Source organism: Pygocentrus nattereri, chromosome 3 (genome assembly GCF_015220715.1).
Source record: "Pygocentrus nattereri isolate fPygNat1 chromosome 3, fPygNat1.pri, whole genome shotgun sequence".
NCBI classification, from domain to species: Eukaryota; Metazoa; Chordata; class Actinopteri; order Characiformes; family Serrasalmidae; genus Pygocentrus; species Pygocentrus nattereri.
In genome coordinates, this window is record NC_051213.1 from 14,864,268 (window position 1) to 14,891,700 (window position 27,433).

The 27,433-nt window shown below is 40.2% G+C and overlaps 1 protein-coding gene across 1 annotated transcript in view; it reads right to left on the bottom strand.

Annotated features, from left to right (window-relative positions):
- The window catches only part of reck (reversion-inducing-cysteine-rich protein with kazal motifs), a 63,650-nt gene extending 36,539 nt beyond the window's left edge, over positions 1-27,111 (bottom strand). Inside the window, exons 1-3 of the mRNA XM_017721391.2 lie at positions 26,809-27,111; positions 6,436-6,494; positions 1,746-1,820 (exon numbers count right to left, since the gene is read on the bottom strand). Of these exons, the coding sequence (XP_017576880.1) occupies positions 1,746-1,820; positions 6,436-6,494; positions 26,809-26,878 (204 nt within the window). The 5' untranslated portion in view covers positions 26,879-27,111. The remainder of the gene's footprint in view (positions 1-1,745; positions 1,821-6,435; positions 6,495-26,808) is intronic.
- Positions 27,112-27,433: the final 322 nt, after the last annotated feature.

Genomic DNA, 27,433 nt, shown 5'->3' on the forward strand with positions numbered 1-27,433 from the left:
ACTAAATGAATAAAAATTGGTCTCTGACTTCTACAAAGTCTTGCAGATAGAAATGCATAGAATTTTGGGCCAATTATGAGTTACATCAGCCTAGGTTATATAAAAGGATTCACAGTATTCCGTGTTTACCTGGATAAAGCTCTTAAGCACTTACATCTGCAAGCAATGTACTCTGTTACTTTGCTGTGATGAAAGGATTGCTTAGAAGTTGTGCGGTATATTTATTACACATTAAGTGCATACCTTGTGCCTACCTATGTCCTCATTGTATTCCTTGAAAACAGTCTGACAGGCTGCCTAATTTTGCTCATGGGAAGTAGTCTCAAAGATTAAAGTCTTAATATTTGAACTGATATAACTGAACTGAATCAAATTAGACTGAGAGAACGTGAACAACAACAAGGACTGATCACATGCTGTACTGCCTGCTGAAAATAAATTTAGTAGATTCTTGCCATTTTGAAATCCTCAACTGGATGTCTTGGACACTTTAATAAACTGAACTGAATCCAGTCATGGATTTAATTCTCATTTGTACTCTTTTGGGATAACCTGATAGGCTTAGTCATTGGGTTTTATTAGTTAATCTGAGCATCATCTGATGATTACACTCACTTTGTTTCTTTACTCACAATTCCCACAACTCCCATTTCACTTTTAAGCTTTGTTTCCTCTGAAGGTCTTCCTTGCTTGCTCACTTGAGGCTTAGACCCAGATTACTATAACGCTGCTTTGTGACAACACCCACTGTAAAAAGAGCTTTACCAATAAAATCAAATTGAAATGAAATTGAATTAAACTTTGGCAGCAGCATTATTCATTTGGTCAGCGATGGTGCTTTTTTAATTTCAGCTAGGCTCCAAAGTGACTCTAAACACAACTTGAGCACAATTAAAAATAGATTAATCTGAGAAACTTGACAATCTCATTAAAAGTTGCAAAAAGCCTTGTGGTTAGATGGTGTTGGATTAAGCAGCTAAAGCGTTCAGGATAGTGGCTGCTCCTCCTCATATGACGCAGGCAGCGTGTTGACTTGCAGAGGGAGCCCATTCTAGCAAAGCCGTGGGCTTTGACAAGATCATCAACCGAATAAACAGGATATTGTTTGAGGTTCATGCTGTACGTCTCTGTGAATACTTCATGTTCTCTGGCTGCTGAAAAAAGGAGCCCCTGTCAAAGACCATCACCGTTGTTTGTGAAGGGCAGAAATTAGAAAAAAGAACTCAAAGCATACATAGACTTCATAAAGAGAATGTTCTGAATTCACAGTACTGTCTTTGATGTCTTGCGAGCACAATCGCATTTATGCACCTCCTCGCCAACGGGTGGCCCTTTAGATCACACATAACCGTGAGGAACGCTGAAAGAGATTTTGAGCTCCCTGCAAAACCACTTCCAAAATCTATTTGAATCCATTTGGGCAAATTAGTGCGGGACACATGTCCAAATAAAATAAAGCTTTCCACTCGCCGGCTAATTAGAGGCTGACTGTAATTGCACGTTGCTTATGCCAGCATTCCAGGTTTGTAATTAGGGATGATGGTGGAGTGCATGAAGCTGTTTTCTAGCCTTCATCTTTCAAACTTCTAACCCTGACCAGGTGAGACCACAGCACCGCAAAATCAAAGAGGCGTACAACGAGCAAGAATGGCCAGTGTTTATGACTTCCTGTGGCATTTGGGTGACAGCTTTCAACATCGACCACAATTTACAGCTCAGTCTGTTAGATATGAGGCTCAGCTTACCATAGACTCTGGACAGTAGCTTGGTAGACGCTGGTATAGGAACCTCAAATGGGATTCACTTCTAATACTTGTAAGCTGTAAGCAGAAGAAAGAGAATTAAGATTTTATTGATATAGCTGAACACCAGCTGATATCCTGAAGTAATAGTCCGGCAACAAATCTAAATCACCCTTAATAGTAAATGTGAAGACGTGTTTGATGTACAAAGATTGCTTCTCTAGTTTTGCAGCTAAAAAGCTAAAGTAATGGAGACATTTAACTCAACAGTTAGCAATTACACACACTTCAAATGTCATATATGCCTAGTTGTTCGGTAATATTGTGTATTTGGCACAGAATGATGTACTATATCTATAAAAATGAACATGAATACAGACAAAATTGAGGTTTTGAGATGAGCAAAGCAAATGCAGACACAGAATATGTCTTGACTGATCAACTAAAAGTGGGATAAAAGGAAAATCTGATTTGACTTTCCATCAAACTATCAATTTATCAGGGATATGTGACCCCACAGTGCTTTTATTAATCATTACAAATATTCCTTTCAGCCATGTAAATGCTCATGAGATGTGGGTTTTCTTATTTTGACAGAGCCTCATGGAATTAATTATGCTCTCAAGAAGTCACCCTGAGAACGTTCCACACAGTACAATTTAGTAAGGATTCAGCAGTAAATAGGCAGGACAAAGACATTCAATGATTCTTGTCCTTGTGGGGACACAAAAGCAGAAAACTGTTTATAGTTCTCACTTGTTTTGAGTGCTGGCCACACCTGTTTTTGAACCCATCTCTGAAACCATCTCCAAATGGCAGAATCCCACAGTCTTCCAGCACTATTAGGTCTGAGGCCTAAGAATCTTGCCGTCTTTGTTTTCCTCATACCAAATCAATTGGTGATGAATGTGAGTCTGAACAGGGCTATGTTATAACCATTCATTAATGTCATAGTGCTCTGGGAACATATTATCTGCCAACACATTCTGGTTTGGAAGCAGAAGCAATTTCAGTTCTGTTGATTTATGTTTGTTTGAAGAAACCCAGTCTCAGGAACAACTGCCATAGGCAAGAGGGTGTCATAGTCACTTTGAATTTGTTTAGGCAGCGCTGGGTGCTGAGGATTATTCTGAGAAAATATACTGTATGAGAGATTAACGATCATTCAAACCTTTGGGACGCTGTCAGTTTTCTTTATCTGAACACATGTCCGCCAACAGTCACTAAATGCTCACCGGTGAGTCATCTTGTGCATTATAAGTAACTGTTTCACACTCACTCTGAATAGAGTACTACACAGACAGGATTATATATATATATATATATATATATATATATATATATATATATATATATATATATATATGGTAAAATCATGTTTAAAAATTTTTTTTGAGAACAAACAAATTTATTGATTTGCCTAATTGCTTATGGACACCTGAAATATGATTACTATGTGTAAAAGTGATGTGGTTCCTACATCAACATTAATGTACTAAAATTAAAGCTGATATTCTGCACTTTATAGTTTCATTTGTGCTCCAATGTGCTGGAATGAAGAGCCAGGTCACACTTTATTTTGAGACTACACTGTAGATTATCAACAGCATTAGGGTTTGGGTTAGGTTTACGTTCTAGGTTGAAGTCAAACTTAGGGTTAGGTGTAAGCTTAGGGTTAATATAAATCTAAAAAAGTGTATGGAATAAGTCTTCGAGAAATATTAAGGAAGGTATAGAAGAAGAAAATTTTGAGACCATATTTTACATGTGCAAACAATAACAAGATTTCAATTCAGTAATAAATTATGCACATTTGCTGACAAGCTCAAATTAATTAAGGTGTCTAGTCCAGACTGATGTATGGTAATTTCATACAGTCTGGAAAAACCCCTCAGTGTATACTTAAAACAAGAGCAGCTGATGGGCAGTGATTTCTTGGCGGCTCATCAAAGGGAACCTGCTGCACGCTACAACAGAAAAGGACCAGAGGCTCTGTGAGCGAATGACCTATCCAGTCCATTTAGAAAAGTTTTTCTCTCTTTTTCTTTTGGAAGGCTAAATCAATGGCGGGTGCCAGGCAGAACATCTAAAGAGGGCCGTCCTCCTCCTTTCAGAGGGCTGAAGGCCTCGTCTCATCAAAGCTCCAGGCTTCCATTAAGATGAAATAGCCAGGAGATTACGGCCGTGTGAGGCAGCGACACAGCATGGAACGTCCTTCTCGCTCTCTCTCTCTCTCCCTCTCTCTCTGTCTCTCTCTGTCTTTTTCTCTCTCCACAGAAACGCTGGTCCTGCAGACCCACACTAACAAGGTGTCATTATTGTCCTAATCTCTCTCCCTTTTTCTGGCCCTGCCTTTCGTGTTGTCAATCTCTCAGCCTCTGTGATTTTCCTCTTTCTGTCCATTTTGCTGTATTTCCAGTCAATGTTTTTTATCGTTCTGCAATGCTGTCTATATTCTTCACTTATAAACAAAAACATACTGATTTGTCTCAAACCATGCTGCACTTTCTCTCTGACTCTCTGTCTCTCGCTCATTGGCAGGTGCAACTGTGGGCACAAGAGGGCTTCTCTAGGCCAGTCTGTTGTCACGACAGCCACTGTAGGCTGAATGAACCTTCACTTTAAGGAGTACGGAGGGGGCTGCTGCTGGCAGAGGGCTGAAGGTTAAAGTAACGCCACTGGCCGCCTGTTTCTGATTGCCCAAAAGAGCCCTTTCAGATGTCTCTTTCATGTCTTTTGGGGCTCAGGAGACAGACGCGAGTCTGCTTGGCCCCATCGCATTCTCCCCCCTCCGCAGTAAATAAAAGTAAGCCAAAGAGCCCTCACCTGCTCCTCAGTAAAGCAGGAGGAGTGAGGGAAACTTCTTTTCGTTCTTTCTCTCATCACCCAACTTCAAAGAAGGAAGAAAAAAAAAAACCTCGGCACTTCACGTCCAAACAGTCTATATATTTCTTGCAGAGCTGACACTGAGCGCCTTGTTCGGCAAGTAAGGTTTGCATTCTGTTGGCTAATGCTCCTTTCACTACTCACAAGTGATGGAGAGTGAAATACCCACATACCAAAAACTGTATTCATCCAGATTCACTCGACAAAGAACTAAAGAAGTGCACATCTCTCAAGACAGGCCAGGATTCTGAATTTCAGAACTGGCAGCATGAATAAAGCCGGTGTAAGATCTCAGAAACAACTTCTGTAATCATGGCTAATTTTTGGCCAGCTACGAATAAGCTTTTGGATGCAGTTTTCACATTTACACCACATCAAGAGCTGAGCTTAATTAAACCCCAACAAAGAATGAATTAAAACCCATCAGACCTCAAAGTGTCATTACAACTGTTAGAGAAATCTGCAATGTCAAATAGAAGTGGGCACCATGGCCAACATATAATAATCGTTTTCTTCCAAGCAGAATTTTTCACAGTACAGTGTTTTTTTGACTACTATTAAAAACTATGAGCACAATGATTTTTATTCAGTGTTTCACATATTCCAATGTATAAATCCAATTAAATGGGACTATTTATGCTCTCTTTGTAATGATGCATGCAGTTGGTTACTGTTCTTTAAGTACCCATGACAATCATATGTTCACAACAGTGTATTTTGATGTGATATACGGTTCTGTGTAAAAGTCAGAGACAAATCTTTCATTTATTTAATTTCCAGTCAAAAAGGCCAATAAGTAATTCACTTTTCAGTGTGAGGGAAAACGTGATAAACATTCATTTTAACAGAAAACACGGAAACAACAGCAATATTTTTTTTTTTTTGAGTATTTACAGTGTCAAGTCTGCTTTTATTACAGCTTTCATTCTTTTCAGGAGACTCGCTTGTAAGTTATTCAAATAAATCTGCAGGGAAGTTTTTCACACCATCAAAGTTCGGTTGGATCTCAAGTAATTCCAAATACATTCAGTGATGTTGAAATTTACTTTTTTTTCTATTATCAGTTCCAGCTTTTTGACAGCTGCACATCCTTTCAGACTCATAGCACCGAGTTGTCTTCACACAGTTGAAGGATGGACAGTAACACTTCTGGATTTTTTTTTTTTTTCAGATCTACAGCAGGAGTGGAGACGCTCAAAAAGACAGCTTTATGTGTTTATCTGATGGTGAGGCGATGGCTTTAGTGGTCTGCCAAATCTTGCATAGTTGTTAAGAATCCTGTTTCTCTAAATCTTTTAGTAAGCATTTCAACTCCAGTATTTGAAATTCTGTGCTTTTCATTTATTGTCTTTTTACCTCCCCCTTCCTTACACAAGTGGATTACCATATATCTAATTTCCTCAACAGTTTCTCCTTAAATTCTATTCTCCTGAATAACCTGCACTTAATGGCAGTTTTGACTGGAACTTAAATCAACAGTAATTAAAATCTCTAACTTCTGCACATTAGTGCAATTTCATCAAAACAATAATAAATGCTGTTTTGCCCACTCCTAATGTCAACTCTAATCTTGAATATTAATCCCACAGAACAACATTGAGCAATATAGCTCAAGCAATATTTATACACTGTATTAAACCCACAGGTCATTTCACACTCCAAATATGCACTGTATTTATAGGAATGTTATATTGAGTCAAGTCAAGTCAAGTCAGCTTTATTGTCAATACTACAATATGTACAGGACATACAGTTGGCATTTGTCTGTATACTGTTGTGTGCCACATGACTCATGCATCATTCTTACCTGATCGCAGGCTTCTCTACACTGAGAGAACTCGGCAGCATGATGGCAGCAGGAAGGGTCTATAAAAGGAAAACACACATACACAAAGGAACACGGAGGTTAGTCCTATTTAGAGCACTCAGAACCTTTCATCTCGAGCCGCAGCAGCTCTCTGAATCTACTTACGGATCATCGTTTTGTGTATAATGTTTTCAGGTTGGACGTTCAGTAATGCATCACTGTTGTGTTTAATATTTTGTTATATTAAACATTGTACATGTCTTAAATATAGATCAAGCCTTGAGCATCAGTCAATACTTGGGCTGTCAGGTGGATCCAGAAATCAAATTGAAATGTTCACTTTTATTTGTTAAATATTCAATTTTATACAGATTTTAAATACCCTATCCATCCAAAAATAGGACTACTTGTAAACAAAATAAGCATGATACATAACTGCAGTCAACACTGCAGTAAATGTCTTTCTACGTCAATATTAAGTCTCCTAAATTCACAAAGGGTTGCTCTGCACAAAACAGGTTCTCTCAACCTGGGGCCTGTAACTCATTAGATGGTTGTCAAGAAAGGTACACAGGCCTATTGTGATGTATCTCTGAGATGGACATATATACAAAATCCCCATGCCAGTGGTATCTCCTTCCCATTATAAGCTTAAGAAAGCAGCTATCCTGAAACTGACAGGACACGGACTGTAGAGAAAAGAAGAAAAGGTGCGTAATACTGGTGCAGGCTGCAGTTGTGTAGCAGCTTAGCCACACAGCTAAACTAGCAGCTAAATTCACTATCTTGATTCACTTGCATGATTATAGCTTACTGAGCTATAAAGTGCCCACATTCTGAGCACTGGATTTTCAAGAAAAAGTCTGCAGTTTGAAGCAGATTGTTTAGTTTCAGAATGCTTCAGACACACTGCTTCAGAGTGATGAAGCTTCTAAAATCTGTGCAATTTAAAACTCTAACTAAAGCCAAAATAAACCATTCCTGTTTTGTATGTTTAAGGTCAGCAATAGTATGTTCTTACCTACACTTGGTAGTTGTCATTTGTGAACGTTACTAATTGGCCTGGAACATGTTCAGAGCTGCAATAGAGATGAATGTGCATTTCGCTTTTCTCCACTGGGTTTGACAAATTCTAAACAGCAACTTTTATTTGAGCAGCCCTTTTCAACCAAGCTGACATTTCTTCTTTAAAAACTATAAAGCTTTAAATTAGCTATTTTAAGTGAAGCATCTGAACGTGTCATGCTCCAACTACTCCAACACTACTACCCTACAGAAATACACAGCTAACAACTCACATGACACAGTGAAAGTGAGTGCTATTTCAGGCTCGGTTTTTACAGGACCGGATCAGACTCTTTTTCCCCCCGATACCTAAACCAGCATTTTCTGATAATATCAGCCCAATACTGATATCCATAGATACTAATAAGGCATATCTAGTCAAAAAAATATTTTGAAAGCTTTTGCTTTTGTAAGAAAAGGTGGCCTGGAGAGAGAACACACAATTCAAGCTTTTGATCAACAAGCTTGTCTCTTTCTAAATCCATAAACAAATCTTGGAAACTGTGAGCTGAAGTGGAAAAACAAAAGCAAATACAAACACACACACAAACACATCTACCCTGTTCTAGGAAGAGGAGTAGAGGTACAGGTTTAGCACACCCTAGAGAAAGCAGGGATCACATAGAGCATGCTCTCTGTGCGTGAACTCAACAGTTTGCTTATAATAATCACGAGAGGGAGTCGATCCTTTGAGGACCTTACAAAAACATATTCTCATCTGTTTATGCTCCTCCAGAAAATGTCATCATTATCAGACCGGTGAGCTTTCATCTATGCCCAGCCTCGGCCTTCCTCCATTTGCGTCCCGTCCAAAGGCCAAGCCTTTCATCAGCATGATTTGATCTGTTTCTTTCCTTTTGTTAGGACTGTCTTTACCTCTCTCCCTTCTCCTCTGTCAGTATGAGATACTACACTGTGCTAAAGTCATGACTCATGACCAAAGTCATGGGTAAAACGTGAAATATTTATCTGAAATATGGATGGGTATATAATACGTTGTTGTGAATAGAATGCGAAAGCATGGAAGGTTTAACATTATCATGTGCAGCTAGCAATGATGGGGCTGCAATCACCAGCATAATACCACAACACCGCAACAGTAACAAGCTAACAATGGTTGTGGACAGGTCACAACCATAAGCACATATTAACATATTCATTTTTGTTTTTTTTTATTTTTGCATGAGAGCACAGGCAAGTGAAGCATGCTTTAAAGCATAACCCATGCTGCTTCTGACCTGATGCCATTTGCAGCTCTTGCACTTGCAGTTTGTAAATAGTTTATAAATATTATGTAAATATTTTATATTTAATTCTATATAATTTTATATTAAGCCACAATTCAACTCAGCTAAGCTCATGCAAAGATATAGGCCTGATCCTTGTTAATATCAAAATATTAAGGCAAGTTTGTTAAATACTTTGTCTATCCTATTTCTGGTGGTGGTATAACCAATATCAATGCAGCATAGAATTCAAACAAATTCAATTTATTTCAAACTACACTTGCCTTTTTTCAAATATCAAACTGAGTGAACAGAGTGAACTAGTACCTTGGGGTTTCTCAAAGCCCATTTGCCTTTACCTTTGCTTTATTTTTTCTCCCTACCTTACTCTCCTCCCTACTTAATAAACACATTTTAGTCTGGCACACTAGTCAGCAAGGTTCACACAACAACTGTGTGTGAAATTGGATTCATTAGTTCAGCCAAAAGAATGTTCATCCCAAATCTGGAAACCATCTGACATGATGCCCAATAAGAACAAACATATTTATTCTTATAAATTGAAAAGGGGCAAAATTAGAATTAACAAGCTCTGCAGTCTGGTCATTAGCGGTCAGGTTCAGGTCTGGTCCTTTACATTGTTCATTTTCATAGATGTAAACTGCATGTTTCATGCTATCATGATTAGGATTGCTATTACTGGCAAAGTAAACGCATCATTGCAGCCCTCCAAAACATTCAGACAATTGAAAAGAGTGGCTTATGTTCCTTTTTTTTCTATTTATTAAGGCTGAGCTAAAAACTGTGTGCTGTACATTTCAACTATTTTTTTAACAAATCAGTCAAAACAGAGCTCATTTACATATATAAAAAAGTAACAAAAAAACATCTTTAGAAAATAATCATGTAAAAATTAATAACGTTTTTTTAATGAAACCACACAAAGTGGACTGTCCAAAAATTGTGTACATGCCTGCATCCAGTGTTTTTATTTAACTGAAATCAAGGATACTGAAAGGGAGTCTGTCTCCATTTGCTGCTGTACAGCCTCTACTCTTCCGAGATGGCTTTACACGGCTTATTGGAACATTCCTGTAAGCATTTGACTGCATTCGGCCACAAGAGCATTAGTAAGGTCTGACACTGATGTTGGATGATTAGTTCTGGATCACAAACATCACTCCAACTCATCCTAAAACGACTGGATGGAACTCAATCACTGCAGAAAAACCCAGTTCCACTTCTCCACAGTCTAATGCTGGGTGTTTTAAACTCCTCAATCTGACGATTAGCTTTGGGCATGAAGCACTGGGCATGTATGGCTGTTCCAAAGTGTCCCAAAGTATTAGCAATGCTTCTCTAAGGCAATTATAAAATTGAACACCTTTGTCAGCAATGACTGCAACTTATAGTAGCTGAATTCACAAATTAGAATGCATGTCTGGATACTTTTGCTCAAAATGTGGAATATGGACTCAAAGGTTTAACTCATTTTGATCTGTGGTAGTGAGATGGGGCTTGGTGCAGTACTTTTAAGACTGTGCTGTGTTTGGAGTCAGAGGCTCTGGAGAGAGTTATGAGCCAATGGAGGAGTGCTTCTGGAAGTGCTCTGGTTTCTGTCGCAGGGGGCATGAGTCTAAAAAAATGTCCAGACAGCCTGCAGGGGTGAGATAGCACAGGACACTCCTCCTCTCAAAGTACCGATAAAGAAGGCGCCGCTCTGTAATTAGTTTACACCACTGTGATTGAGGGAGAATGTGTTTGTCCATACTGGTATAAGGTGGTGCTTATGGGATTCACAGTTAATCTGTACTTTTCAGGATTCAAAATTTGTTTCAACATTTGTGTCACTGTTGTTCTTCTGGGGTGAAGGACAGACCTCCACCGTCTCTGAAGTCAGCCGCTAAATGAAAGCAGTTGTCTTCTCTGATGGGTTCCCGACTCTTTGAGCTGCTTTCATGGCGAATTGTGATAAACACACAGTCTCTGTGTGAGGCAGACACACCAGAAGAAAGCTCATGCATCTTCAAAAACATGGGACCTTATGAATCTAACCACAGCTCAGCTACAGTTAAGCCAAATTCACGGGGGGTGGGGGGGGGGTGATATGTCTGGGAAGAGCACTAGTGCATTCTACTCACTTCATGAAGCGACAACAGTTGCACATTTCTTTCTAACATTGAAACTTAAGACTTAAGTGAAGGTTTGATTAGATGATTTTGGTTCGTTATATATTGATGATGGACAATGTTTAAGTTCCAATAGAAGGCTGCCAGCACAGAAAGACACACACAAGACCACATGCAAGACCAGAAACACCATACAATTCTCTGTGTTGTCACTGATGAATCCCCGTCCATGTCTATGCCCATTTCTTGACCAACCCTTTAGAATGTTGACAGCCTCAACCACTACAAACAGTCACAGGATCAGTGCTTTGCATTAGTTGACAGTAATTCCGACAGGCTTTGGGTCATGGGAAACAGATTCCAGATCAGCTCTTAAGAGCAACTCCATCATGAAGCCAACATGTGCTAGCATTTTGGACCTACTCGCTACTGTGTCCCTGTTTTTGAAAGAATAGTAATAATGCCACCCACAAGCCACATCAAAGGAATTCCCCCGTCACCCCCCATCAATTCACCCCCTCCTATCCTGACCCTCTTCCCTCTTTGACCCCCCCCCCCCAACTCTTCCATGCTAACATCTCAACCTCTTAGCAACTAGCTACAGCAGGAAGCCCCCCTGCAACCCCTCCTCCTTCCAAATGTACTCACTCAAAACATGTTTGCAGCAGTGGGAAAAGGGGGTTCTGTCCTCGTTTGAGCAATGCAAGGAGCGGGGGCGTACTAGCCACGGCCCCTCACACGTAGGGTGCGTGTGAAAGTGTGCATTTGATGTCCAGAGAACCAGGCATTTCTGGCAGAAATTAAAGCCAACTTAAAAGGGCAGCGATTTGACAGGCCCGACAAAGCTGATCAAACACGAATGAGAACCAGACGGTAGGGCTGAAGGAGCAAATGGGGGGCTGGGGAGGCTTACAGCAAGAGGCCGTGAAGCTCCGGACCCAGAGCAGCTTCCATGGGCAGCCATGATGGCTCTGGATTACATTTGGGCTCAAAGACTGCGCATGAGGAAGCGCAGACCCTCTGGCCCCTGACTTCGGTTTGGCTCATGTGTGTTCAATCCACAGATGAGGACCAAAAAGGGAACCGGTTGTCAGACAGGACTTCTGTTCCCATCCCATCCAGAATCCAGGCCTTTGCATTCCTTCACAGACTGTCTGGTCAAAGTGCCATGCCCTTGAGCAATAAAGGGCGAAGGTTGCAAATGTCCCAGAAATAAACAGACCACTGTGTGCAGTGATGCGATGAGAGCCAAAAGGTCTGAGCTGTGAGTTAAAGAATATAAGTATCTACTAGTAATGCAACTGTTAGCATTTGCCAGCATTTAGGTCATGAAAAGTGAGCTCAAGCTACTGCTGATTGGGCTGTGCTGAGAGTACTTCAGCCAACTGCTTCTGTTCTTGTCAAAACTAATTACTTGCCAGAAAGGTGGTGCCACCTCATTAATAACGACTACAGCAGTAATGCAGACCAAGCATTAGCCAACATTAGCCACACTCAGCTGCTAATCCTGGCAGAGAGTGCTGGCAAATTATTACACATATTACACGTACCTGAGGTCAATCCAGCAGCTTCCCTTTTGGGCAGGATGTACATAGCTGAGACTAGCCCTTGCTCAGCATAAAGGAGAAATTTCTGTGAGTTTGGCGAAGGGCAGCAGGGCAATCTGTGGTTTCTTTGTGGATGTTGCCCAGCTCCCTTAACGAGCTGCCATTTTAATGACACAATTGCAGGTGCAGTGGAGCATTCAGGCCCAGTTGCAGCTCCATGCTTTGCCCCGTTTGCCCGTCTACGTCCTTTTGTGCTCCCAGCCCCGAGAGAGGAACGCTAGGCATTCAGCCCAGGCCAAACAAATTACAGTTGCCGTGGAAATTGATAAAAGCCATGGCAACGATGAGCTTCTGTGGTAGTAGTGTTTGTGTGTCCTTTTTTAAAAAGAAAAAAAAAAATCATTGTGTTCTTGCTGTTTCCTATTCAACTGAGCATTATTTTGAGTTCAGAGGGTTACGTTGCACTAGATGGAATGAATTGCTCAGTGAACTGTGGCACAGGCCACTGTGCAATCTTTAATGCAAAATGATGGTTACACACAGGGCAGCTAAAGTGCTCATCAGGATGCTTAGTGTCAGGGGGCCTAGTGGCTGCTAATGAGGAGATAGACAAACAGAGTCCAGCAGAGAATGCCACTGTACAATGCACATACTCCCAGAGGAAGACATAATTGTAACATTACAGAACAATGTAAAACCCCTGTAGCTGAACCTTCTGAAATTGATTATGGAGAATGGCCACCATGCCTCTTTTAGGTGTGTTTCATTTTGACATATAAGACAAAACTTAAATAGGCCTATAACAAACTGTCTAACAATAAATAAATGTAAATGAAAATGAGATGATTAAAAAATGTTCGCTTTCCTGCACTGGTCAGCTCAGACACATTCAAAGAGTTTCAGCAGCAGCAGAGTGAATGTCAGTCACTTGTATCTATCTTGATTTATAATCATTGTTTATCTAATACTAAGTAGAGTATTTTAGTAAAGCATACAATCAATATTAAAGTTACTGCATGCCAGAAACAATGTTTTGATTATAGTTGTGAAGGTAAAACAGTTTGTAAATTTAGGCTACGGTTCTATATAGAACCATTTCATGCTTAATCAAATTAAAATGTTGCTATATATGTTTCTCTATTTTTGTGATAATGCAGTGCAGAAATGTGGTTCAAACATTTTTTCAATCTGTAGAGTCGTCCTTTCTATCCCATCTATTTGCGAGATTGTACGTGGCTCACATCCAGAGTTATGGGGCTATGAAGAGGGGCTGAGAAACATGTCATCTGCCCATCACTGTGTGTACACATGTGAAAGTGAGTGCAAAGAGTTTAAAGCAACTGCAGCAGTTTTGGAAAGTAGTGATGAAGATAACAGAGCATTTTGATATGAAACATACAGGTATCATGCTATACACAAGCACCTTTAAAGGTGAATTTAAGGATATATGCAAAAAATGTGAAAATGCCCTCAAATCACAGAGTTAAATGGTTCTTTGCATGATGAAATGTTTTTTTTAAAACTGGTGGATAATGTGTTGTATATGGTTCTATGTAGAACCATTTTGAAAACTGAAATCTATATACCAAAAAGGGTTCTTCTATTGATACAATGTCAATATTTACAAATCAGTATACTGCATATTAACATTTCTGTAATCAAACACAAAAATAAATAACATCACACTAAACATAATTTATATTAACATAATGTAGTAGGTCCTAAATATTATTAATCCAGTCTATTTCTGTTAATTATACAAAAAGTACTGTTTTAGAATAGATATTCATTTCATGCACTGTAAATCACACATGACTAATCTAAGTTGATTAAATTTATCCAGAAATCTCTAAGAACGAAACATATGGTAGACCAGGGGTCCTCTCAGATTGGATACAGAGAGAAAAGTGGTGTAGGGGTGAGAGGGCAGCTTGCAAGCAGATGTTGGGCCCTAGAACGACCTAGTACAATGGGCAGATGAGACAAAAGGAGAGAAATAATGGATTTAGGCCATTTTTGAAATTTCAGATATTTTATGTTTAGGATGTCTTTAAATATCCTGAAAAATGTGGGCTTTGTAAAGGGGGCTCTGGTAGAAAGGAACGTTTCAAGAATGTCAAAAATAATACATACAGCATAAGAAACTGAAGCTGCTGCTTATTAATGAACCACTTTCTAAAAAGTCTGTATGTCCTGAGTTTTGCAGTCACCTTGTATTTTTACTATGAGTGTTAATCATGTCCTAATGCTATCAAAACACATGTTTACCAAGCTGCCACATAGCTTACATCACCAAACCTTTAGAAGTGTTCATCATAAACTTTGGAAACTTTGTTACAAATATACTTTGCTTCTTGTTTTCAAAAAAGTAGTTGATATCTTTCGAGATGGTCTGGAACACACAGGTTTGGCTCCAGATGTCTCCTTGACACCTCCAGCAATCACATAGATTTTTACAATCCATCACCAGCACACCTGAATTAATTTAATGAAGTACTGATCAGTTAAAGCAGGTGTTGGATGGGATGATAACTCCAAATAACAATGGGCTGCATGGAGGAGAGGTGTGGAATATGTTAATTAGTGATTTGCAGATACACACTATATTGCCAAAGGTATTCACTCACCCATCTAAATAATTGAATTCAGGTGTTCCAGTCACTTCCATGGATGTATAAAACCAAGCACCTAGGCCTGCAGACTGCTTCTACAAACATGTGAAAGAATGGGTCGCTCTCAGGAACTCAGTGAATTCCAGCTTGGTACCATGATAGGATGCCACCTGTCCAGTCATGAAATTTTCTCGCTACTAAATATTCCAGTCAACTGTCAGTGGTATTATAACAAAGTGGAAGTGATCGGGAACGACAGCAACTCAACCACAAAGTGCTAGGCCACGTCAAATGACAGAGTGAGGTCAGCGGATGCTGAGGTGCATAATGCATAGAGGTCGCCAACTTTCTGCAGGTGTCCATCGCTACAGACCTCCAAACTTCATATGGCCTTCAGATTAGCTCAAGAACAGAGCGTAGAGAGCTTCATGGAATGGGTTTCCATGGCTAAGAAGCTGCATCCAAGCCTTACATCACCAAGCACAATGCAAAGCGTTGAATGCAGTGATGTAAAGTGCCGCCACTGAATTCTAGAGCAGTGCAGACGTGTTATCTGGAGCGACAAATCATGCTTCTCTGTCTGGCAATCCAATGGGCGAGTCTGGGTTTGGCAGTTGCCAGGAGAACAGTACTTGCCTGACTGCATTGTGCCGAATGTAAAGTTTGGTGGAGGGGGGGATGATAGTGTGGGGTTGTTTTTCAGGAGTTGGTCTCGTTCCCTTAGTTCCAGTGAAAGGAATTCTTAATGTTCCAGTAGACCAAGAGATTTTTGACAATTTCATGTTATCATATTTTTGGGAACAGTTTGGGGATGACCCCTTCCTGCTCCAACATGACTGCACACCAGTGCACAAAGCGAGGTCCATAAAGACAAGGATGAGCGAGTTGTGTGGAAGAACTTGACCGGCCTGTACAGAGTCCTGACCTCAAACTGACCTGATGGAACACCTTTGGGATGAATTAGAGCAGAAACTGTGAGCCAAGTCTTCTTATTCAAGATCAGTGTCTGACCTCACAAATGCGCTTGTGGAAGAATGGTCAAAAAGTCCCATAAACACACTCCTAAACTTTGTGGAAAGCCTTCCCAGAAGAGATGAAGCCGTAACAGCTTCAAAGGGTGGGCCAACATCATATTAAACCCTATGGATTAAGAATGGGATGTCACTCAAGTTCATATGCGTGTGAAGGCAGACAAGCAAACACTTTTGGAAATATAGTGTACTTATCAATACTTACTCTTATTTATTTTAATTTATTTTAATATTAATGTTTTTGAACAATTAAACACTTAGTGCCCAATTAAATAGCTTTTTAAATTTTCTCAGGTGCCTAAAACCTTTGCCCAGTACTGCATCTGTGCATATTAAGGGTCATTCACACAGCTTAAAACCTGAACAGCTATAATACTGTAACGGCTGGGAGCGTTGAGGCGGTGTGGAGATGAGCGAGATTTATTAAGTGCAAATCCAAAATCAGGGTCGGAACAGTCCGTGGTCAGAGAGCCAATACGTAGAGCAGAAAGGACAGACATGACAAAAGAGAACACAGAACTCCAAACAGGCCAGAAATAAACAAAACTTCAAACAAAACATACACATCAAACACAACCTTACATCAGACATATATCCAAACATCTCAAACGTATCCAACAAATCAAACAAAGACCAGCAACCAAACAGGGTAAAACACAGGACTTAAATACATGAGGGTAAATGAGGGACAGGTGGAAACACGAAACAAGAGGGCAGGACTGAAAACCAAAACAAAGCACATGGACAAGACTGGGAAGTAAACACAACACGAGCACATGGACAGGACTGGGACGGGCCAATCGTGACAAATGATATAAATACTTGAATAAGAATGAATCAATATGAGTTTTCAATGAGAATAACTGGCTTTTCTTTAGAACAAAACAAAGGAAAACACATAGTGACTGAGGTTTCAATGTCTCAGTTGGAAAGATGTTCTGGACAACTCAGGAGATAAACACTGACCTAAATCAACAAAACCAAAGAGTGATAGTGGCCAGCATGAGGTTTGAGGTAATCCTTTCAAGCTGTCAAGAAAACACATGGCCACTCGGAGGGGGGCGAAGCATGACAAAGGAGGAGCAGACAGCTGAAATGACCAGACTGACTGGGTGTAAGTCACTCAGTGAGAGCTCAGTGGTAATGCAGCATAGCCATAATAGCAGAGATCACATCCCAACTGACAGCTAAAAAGAGAGAGTGAATGGCACCATGTTCTAAGATGAAATTTCACAAATCAACATAAACTTACTTTTGAAGTTTAAGGTGCTGTAGAAACAAAACATTTCTGCATATTTTAGCTAAACCCAAAACACAGGATTCTAGGCATTTTCCCCACACAGAATTTTTTGGCTACCCAAAAAACTGCAGGGGTTGCAAAGACTCATAGATAAACTACAATAAAGAAGGCATGCTGCATGCCACCCATCATCACACACACTTCAAATTAGTCTTTTGACTGAAAGATGCAACCTCCTCCTCAAACTGCATCTTTATCTGTCTCTTCGTGGTGCCATCCGTTGAGCGTATGGACCACTTGGCAGCTCCAAAGCAGCCAGCCTTCCTGTGATGCCCACATGGTGGGCGGTTATCAATCAGGCCAGCGTGACGCGTGCCTTCCTCAGCGTGAATGGGACATCTGCCACAGCAAAGCCATGCCGTTTCCTCTTGCAAATCTTGGGTCGGCTGCTACAACTAGGAAAAGAGACACTTTGCTGCCTCACTTGTGATTAAAGATCAGAGAGTTTCTCACTTAGCAGATGTGGCGCACACACACTCGGTGACCAGGCTAATAGTACAAAAAGAGTCATTAACATCACACAAAGTGGATTTCAATATTTTTCATCTCCAAAATCCCGAAAAGCAACACAACTGAAATCTATTTCAATGATGGACATAGTTATACCTGAGTTAAATTCATCATATATATAAGATTGAACACCATGGCTGACATATTTTAAGGCTCTAATGGACTGAAAAACAAGGTTAAAATTGCTGTCATTGTCTGTGATATGACAAGTATGGTGCAAATAGAAACTAATCATTTCTTACTTATAGCACACTGGCTCTGTTTTCAGGCTTTAAATGCATCCTGCATCTGTATGTTGTCCATATACTCTTTTAAAGGGCCGTGTAATCTCGTTTATGAATGGAATGAGTGTTTGGATGTAGCTGTCCTGATCTGCATTGAGATATTAAAAAGCGTGTATGGCCCCTGGAACAAAGTACGAAAGGTGGAGCATGGCGTAAGCATGCAAGTAAACTACATGAAACCATACAAACAAACTGCTGTGCTGAAAACTATAATATGTTCTCGATTATTTGACCAAAAAACAAGTATTTAATGAAATGACAGGAATATATGATGGGCTACTGAACGTTCACTATAATAAAGTTCTAAAGAACATTCCTAGCGCGACTCATTACTACCCAAGTTAATATACTAGGCTAGCTTTGGCTCGATGTACCTCAGTAATTCTAAAAAGCCATTGCCATCTACCATGACCTTTTTTCACCCATGTGTGATTTCCCCACACTGGTGTGTATCACACCTCCTCTCTGAGAACATGGACAAAACAGCTGTCTGTCTTATTGCTTGCCGATGTTTACGTACAACATTTTTTTAATTGCTTATTTTAAATGTGAATGAATATCTCAGGCCAAACAGCTGTTTATTTGTGGGTTATCAGTTAACTGGTGAATTATTTATATACCTGGTAAATGCAAAGAGGCTAGCTTGGCCACATTCACCGGCTGTGCGTCAGTTTTGGCTGTTAACTAAAACGTAAAGAATTCACTTGCAGATATTATTTCTTGCCTTGATCCTCCTACAATGCAATCACATAATGTTTTAAAAAGCACTAAATGCAATAGTCTGTGAAGGCTCCACCTACTCTGCTCCAGCACTGTAACTGCTGGATTTCAAAAATGTAAATATTGTGAGGGGAAAGAAGATCCAATAAGTATCTGCATGTAGAAGCCACATATGAAAAACACAAGTGTAAACTTGTATTCTGTGTCTTGACTGGATCTGATTATGCAGATCAGATGACAATACCAAGTGTGAACAGGGCCATAGAGACAATTCTGTCAGAAGTGCAAATTAAAAACGTTCAATCCACACTTGTGTTTGGAAGTAGAAAAAAAATTCACTGTGATTTGAACTTGATGAAAAGTTACTGTTGTCTGTACAGTCCTGTATTTTGGAAAGAAAAGCCATCCTTTATTTCTCATTTATTGACTTTGAAACAAAGCTAGGAGTGCAGACTCCAACCTGTCAATACACAATGCCAACTGAATGTAGCAGCAAGTAACTATGTAACTAGTCATGTAATTGTCAGGGACACATTGATACAACTGTTCCAGACCGAGAATGAGCAAAATAACATCTGAGGTTTTTTTTTGGCTGGTAATCAGGTTGAGCTGTAGTTGAATGTCCTGTAAAGCCAGGCATGAATTGTGCAACTTTAGAAATCTTGTTCCTTAGTGACAACTCACACTGTGGCCTGACTGACATACTATGCAATCTATGGATCAACAAAACTGTTTCATTTAAAACTACATGCTGCTCACACAAGTTCTCAGCAAACAAGCCAAGAAACTGAGCTACAGCAGCTTCGCTATGCGCAGAAGCTGAAGTAAGCTAAATGTAGCTATATTGGTAAGACAATACAGTCTATTTCACAAAAAAATTATTTTTTTAAAAATCTACATAACATTTATACTTCGCAATTCTATTAAGTAACACAGACGCATACTATTGGGAAAGTAGTTCCGTTTAAAGACTAAAATTGCACAGTGCTGCACAACTGAATTGTTGCATTTGGACAGCAGTGGACACTCAACATACATCACATGGTACCAGGTGGTGTATGGAAACAAAGTAATAACTCTACTTCAATTTCTTACTCTACGCAGCTTCTAAGAGTTAACATCTCCAAGAAATGTCAAGATGATGTTTAGCGTTATTTTTCTCCTAGGCATGTCATGTAATTATAATAACATGGCTAATCATATAAATTTGCCATGCATATCCAAGTTTCTTGGGGAAAGAACCATGATTTTTACTTGGCCTCTATCTATAGAAAATCAGTAGCAGTTCAGACTGTATGGAACTATCCTTAGGCCATTTTCCATTATTTTCACACATAATTACAAAGGCCATTTCCCAATGGGCAGCAGCTATGTGGCTGAAGTTCATCATGTAACCACAATGTTTGAATTTCTGGGTACTCACTGAAGAAGGGTGTGTACAGTACATTTTTTTTCAATTCTGAGGTCAGATTCAAACATTTAGTCATAGATCTGTCTGCTATGCTACGGTGGAAGCAAGTAGCTGCTATAATTAAGCTGTACAGCACTGAATGCATTGTAGTCTTGCTGCGTGGCTAAAGCCCAACTGCTCTAAGCCCAGAGAGAAAGTTGTTGCACATATCCATCATTTGTTTTGTCCTGCCAAGGTGTCAGTGCCATGGTGGTATGGCTGGAACAACCGCCAGGCTTAATAAGACGGTGCGTTTACTGGTTCCAGGCCACCTCTCCGTCAGAGCCAGCACAAGCTGGTCACAGTTCATCCCGGGCCCGCAGAGCATCAAAATGTGCTTCCCATTTTCCACCATAAAAAACAGAGTGTTCAGTTGCAGACAAAGCTGGAGCGAAAGGGATATTTACTCAGTGACAAACAAAGCCTGAAATAGAAGCTCTCCGCACAAATGTCGTCGGCCGGTGAGGAGTGGAATTTCGAGACAACTCAAAACACTGCTCTCGTTTCCTGCCAGTACACTTCCTGTTTGCGCTTTTTTTCCTCTTCCCTTTGCTTTTCAGCTCCACGGCTGCTTTTTTTCTGCCACTGGAGTGAAAGACGCACTCCTTCTCAGCTTCACTCAGAAAGAATGGACAATAATGCTACAACACACAAATTCAACTGCCTTTTTTGCTTCAGTGTCCCAACAGAAATGACCATCGCCACCCCTTCAATCACCTCTTTAGAATCTGCACAACAAGCTTGTATAATGTTGAACGGCGGATTCTTGTCGACTTCTGCATTCCTTTATGGCAGACCAGTCCCTCTTGGGGAGAGTATATAATGCCTCCAGGTCAAAGGTCACTTCCTGTGCATTAATTAATCGCCTTTTGACATGAGGAGGGAAGGCTGGGTGTGTTTTAATGGAGGGGGATAAAAGCAGTGTTGCCAAAGGCATCTGTTATTTCTTATGAACTCTTCAAGATGAGACGGCTGCATGTCAGTGGCTCTGGGACTATTGCTTTACTGCTGTAATAGCCAACTGTCACGCTGGATTGACTGGAAGATAAATAATAAGAAAGCAATGCGAAACATCCCAATTTTTTACCCAATTGGCTTAAAAAAGGATCAGAGTTAGGACATTCATGTCACAAAGCCAAACTTTCTTTTGCTTAATGGTCAACTATCTGAGTTTTATTTATAAGCAGCAGAATGAGCACTAGAGCAGTATCAGGATCAGATCTCTGACACCCAAGTCAAGCATTAATGTGATTCTTACTTTAGAAAAGACAGATTCCCTTTTCATAGCATAAATGAATGACAGAAACAAGTTTTATAGCAAAGGTTATATGCATGCAATATAATATTTGGCTTCCCAGCAGTAATATCAGTAAGCTCCCCTTCTTCTGCATTTACCAGCTACCGTTTTTTTTTTTCAAAATAGCCCACCTCCAAAATCTAGCCCCAAGCACTTGTTTCCAGACTTCATCTCATCTTCAAGATACATCATCAGAAGGGGGTTTAGTCTTTAAATCACAAAATCTAACTTTAGACAATAATGCAGCATCACTATAGGAGGTGAGTAGGCATGTTTACCACAGATGTAGCAACGGGTACATTTTGACCACAGTGTCCCTTTAAAGAATAATACCATGCAGTGTTTGGATCTGTAGTAACCCTGACAAACACTGAATGACTTCAGTATTTTCCCCATCAATCAGAGTCACAAGGTCGTCGCCGCAAAATTCTAAGTGAATGCTTCAGTGTTCCGCAGCCTCTCAAACCGGAGACAGTGCCTACCAAAAACAGCAGCAAAGGCTTATAATAGCATAAAATCGGAGGATAAACAAAATCTAAGCAGCGGTCAATTACTGAATTGAGTAAATTGAGGCAAATTCCTCACAATACTCTTAAAAGTCTTGGGAAGGGTGGACCAAAGCAGTGGTTAAAAAAGGCCATCTGCCAAATGACTCATCCAAGGTCAATGCATCATTCGGGGAGGATCTAAAGAACAGAAAAAAAAAAGACTAAAAGCATTCCAAACACGGCCAGCACATGTCAGTCATCTGTGAAAGAGGCCAGTTATCATTCCACATTTCAGCTATCATTCCGTTTGTTAAAAAAAACTGTGAAAATGAGGTGTCTGTGGTGAGATCATGAATGTGGTCAAAACATGTATCCTTTTTTTGGAAAATGAATCCAGAAATGTCTTGCCAACGAAGGTTTTAAACGAGATTAATGAATAAATATGAAAACACTATACACGCAGATAACACACACACACACACACACACACACACACACACACACACACACACACATACACATACACATACACATACATATACACATACATATATATATATATATATATATATGAAGGTAAATGCTTTCTCATGATTCGATTCTATGTGCATGTACCACCCAGGTTGTTGTCAAAGCATGAGTGCTTGCACACGTGTACTCCGGGTGTACATGATGCAAAAGCACCTGGGTTCTCTGTCTTATGCAACACATGTCAAGAATCCACCAGGCATCATATAAAGCAGAACCACATCACTGTCTTTCAAACGTAACAGCAAGGCATCAGAAAGGGCACAGAATGGACATTTTGCAGACACTGGAAGGAGGGGAAAGAACACGATGAACAAAGGACTGTAATGGTTTGCATATGTTCAGGTAAAGACAGAGGCTGGTGGGCGAGATGGACTTGCTCAAAGGATTGTCTGGCGAAGGATCAAACGAGAGACGTGTCCTCCCGTGTTACATAAGGGTAGCTCCAAATCCTGACAAGCTGAGGGACTGTGTCAAAACATTCAACCTGTAATAACTAATGCAGGCATGACATGATAATGAGTATTGTTGGGCCTACAAAGATGCTGAAATCACAAGCTGGGTTATTATGGTATCAAACATTACCAAATTTTTCTCACTTTTTAAAAAATTTGATGTAGTATGTAAACAACATAAAAGTTACAAAACATATCATTTCACCCTAAGGTACCTATAGTCCATAAACAAAAATGCAAGGAATTATGCTTAAAAAAGTAGTTTTTTTGTGATGTCATAAAATAACACTAACAAATTTCCACCTATTCAGCGTACAGCAGTTTAGCCCCACCTGTTCACATTGAAGTTATAAGGCATCTTTCAGCCTGGACTGCTTTCTAAATTAAGTACAATGTAGAGCGGCGAATCAGAAAAGAGGTCTTTTACATGTATCAGTCCTAAAGGCACAGTAACAAAAACAGCCAAGTTAATTCCATGGAGTAAAGATAGTTTGGAAAATGGTCAAATAAAATGAATGTAATGTAGAATTACTCTTAAGTATACCATATAACATTGTTGCTTTTTTTTTTTTGTGAACAATTGTTAACATTGTTGCTTTTTAGTAGACTTCTCTTATCATACTAATCAAAGCAAACAAGTCGGCATGCTTCAAATGATTAAGATGCTCAACCAAGATAAAGCAAAGAGCCAAATCAACATGCTATAAAATGAAACCATTTTACTTCCTTTAGACGTTTCAGGGCAAATTCCACTGAATAATGTATGAACCTAACAATATGAATTTAACCACAAAGAATTACAGCTCAAGGCTGCAGACTACATTGACTAATTCATTCACGCTACAAACATGGAGCACAGAAGGAACTGATATTGTGTTGAACATGAAGAGAATACATTATTGCCAATCTCTGGCAAAAAATAAAAAATAAAAAACTGCATGTAAAACAGAACACTGTAGTACTGTGTTTCAAGGGCTAGTAAAAGAGTTTTAATGTTTTCTTGAGACACACACACACACACACACACAGAAAGAGAGAATTTTACCCCTAAACTGCATTTATGTTTAAGTTGGATTCATAGGCACTGACACAACACGAAGAGTGCTAAAAAAACTATGACATGAATTTGGTGTGAGACCCTGCCTGTTCTCCCCCACTTGTCCTGAGCCTTACTTGAAGGGGACTAAATTGGTTACAGCTGCTTGCTGCAGAAAAAAAGAGCTTCAAATAGGTACAACACGAGAAGCTGCTTGATCAGACAGATGTGATTCCCTCTGGTCAAGCTGAAGCGAGAAAAGTCCTATACTGGGGAAAGGGGGCAGGAGCCAGTAGAGAAACCGTTATGTGGAGTCAGGAAACTTAGCACAAAGCCAGTGGTGTAAGGAAAGCTTGCATGCGGGTTTCAACTCTAGTATTACTCTACAGCAGGCAGAGCCTGGACAGTGCTGAGTGATATTCTGTCTATATCAGTACACAGTGAATTTTTATATATAATGCCCACACAATAACAGTGCCTCTGCTGCCAAGTGGGTTCTTTATGGCTTTTTAAATTCTATATTGTCCTATTAACTCATTGTTTCCAGAACCTGAGAGTTATCAGCAATGTATAAGAAATATGGAGTACTTACAATAGTTTTTAAAAGAACATTTTAAAATTTGAGATGGACAATAGGGGCAAAATATGATCATGATACTTTAGACAAGTCTTATCACCACATGATAAGACATACAGTCATAAGCAAATTGAAAATAAGTTAGCATAACCTCTACAGAGAATTTTGGTGACCAATTCCTGTTTATTTGCTTAATTCAACATATTAAAATAAATAAAATACTAAATGTGGGTGGCCTGTGCAAAACTTTAAAGCAAGGCATGTTTAAAGCCCCCCCCCCCAATGATTTTAAAATCAACAAATGAGCACTGAATATATATGACTGTACATTCATATATTCATGACACATAATATGCATCATATTTTGTGTTCATGAGACGTTGGAAGTTGGAACTGACAGAATGACCCAACCGTGCCACATTAAAAAACCAAAAGCTATCAAAAACTAGGTGTGTACAAAACATTATGTAAAAACATGAGGTAAGTGCACGTGTACATTTGGATGCTACTGCTGCAACTGTTTCAATATGTTGTAAAAATAACTACAAACCTCACCGTAATAAACAGGCAGTCGCCTCTCACATTCAATGTATCACTTCGTTTGATTAATGTTATTTAAATCAGCAACTATTGCTTTGTTTAAGAATTTAAAATGCCAGTGTGCCCCATTAAAGAGTAGCTAGACTGTGATACTGCACTGGGCTTGGGGCACTGGGACAGCACAGCTCTGAAGACATTAAAAGATAAAACAGCTCAAACGCACATAAAATAAAGCCATTTCATCTGTTATGTTTGCAGATGTGGTCTTCAGGCTGGAGCTATCCAGGCCCATGTGCATCAACAGCACTGTGGTGCCAGTTTGACATCCACACACGAATCAGTGTGAAATGTCTTCACGGCCCAACCTGCCATTTGTTTTTACGCCATCAGCCGATGAGAGGCTGCTTACTTTACTCCAGCACCAAATGGGCACGACCAAATGGGCAAGTGAAGAAAATGACATGGAAAGTGAGAGTTATACTGGAATCTGTAACAACAAAACAAATATGTCAGACTGTAGCTAAAGCCAAAACCCTTGACTGGTACATAAACTAAGAGGAATATATAAAGCAACATAGGGGCGATATGGCAAAATGTCACAGTGATACTTCGCTACGTTTTAGTACAATGCATGATACAACACAACATTAATTTTTTATGACCTCTGCTTAGAACAATGCAAGCACACATTTTTAAAATGCTACCAAAAATATTTAAATTCAATATTTTGTATTCAACATTTTACACACAGCTGCACCACATCCAAATAAACAGGGATAATGATTCTGCCTTTTTGCTTAAGCAGTTGGGAGGTACTTATAAGTACTGCCAATAACCAAGATATGTCCATAAAAGCATTTTGTGACATATTATGATGACATTTATCACGATAACGATAAATACAGTCATATTGCCCAGCTCTAAATGCAGCCTATAGTAATTATATAGAGCACCATACAGAAGAGACAGGAAAACAACAGAAGGCTAATCTGTTCGTTGCGGCTATGGGTTAGCGTTAGCCTACTGACGCCGGCTAGCAAGACATCTACCAGCACTTTTTTCTGTCAACATTACAAAAGAAAAGTATTCTCAAACTTTTAGCTGTAATCACAGACGTGGGGAACCGCTCTGAGGAAGCTTTTCTCAGTCCGGGTGTGCTTGTTCGTCGAGTTGTCAGCACAGAGGGAAGCTGCTGAGGGAGACGGTTGTGCGGCTGGCTGACTGACTGAGTTATAACGGTCACCGAGTCCGCAAAACGACTTCAGCTAACTGTTAACAAGCAGCTTAAAACGGCCAGGTTCCTACTTTCTATGCATTTGAAGCTCATTCGCTGGCTTAAGTGGCTTAAAACAACATTAACTTAGCAAAAGCCCGAGCTACAGGATGCTGTAAGTAAAAAATCAACAAGTTTAAACTCCGCAAAATAAAAGTAGCCTAAAAACAGACCGACGCGATGCTCTGCCAGACAGTACAGCAGCTGTAACTACTTCCTCACAAAAAACCGAGAAACTGAAGGAGCCAAGTCACAGAAAGTCAGATATGAGAAAAAGAAAGTATCCTTAAAGCGGCTGGACTCACCCTGGGCATAAACGAAGGCGCAGAAGTTGCAGGCGAGAAGCAAAAAGGTTATCTGAGAGCGCACACACATCTTAGTGTTGTCCCGCAGCGCATGGTGAACTCAAACCCAAACGAGACTGTGTCACTCCGACCCGCTCCATGAGACCGACCGTCCCCGGGGTAAACTCAGGCTGCATGTGCGCGGGGGCTCCGCCGCTTCTCCTCCACAGACAGGCCGCGGGTAGGGACACGGCGAGAGCGGAGCGCACCGGGCTTAGTGACCGCAATGCGCATGCGCGGGTCTGGCAGCGGGAGAGAAGAGAAGAGGGGGTCCGGGGAGGCGCAGCAGCCATGGAGGGAGATATAGAGGAAAGGAGACCGGGGGAGGGGGCATGGGCGGGACAGATGAGGGAATGGGAGGAGCAGATGAGGAGGTGATGCTGAGAGTAGGGGAGAGAAAGAGCCTGAAAGCGGGTGAGTAGTAGACAGGGACAGTAGAGGAGATTGAAGCTCGAAGTCATAGACACTACACACTTGGGCTGATGTTGTCCAGCTAACTGAGAAAGCTGGATACAAACTGAGAAACGAGCAGTTTTCTCCATCCTGGTCCTGCATGTATAACTTTACCTGCTCAAACACACCTGAT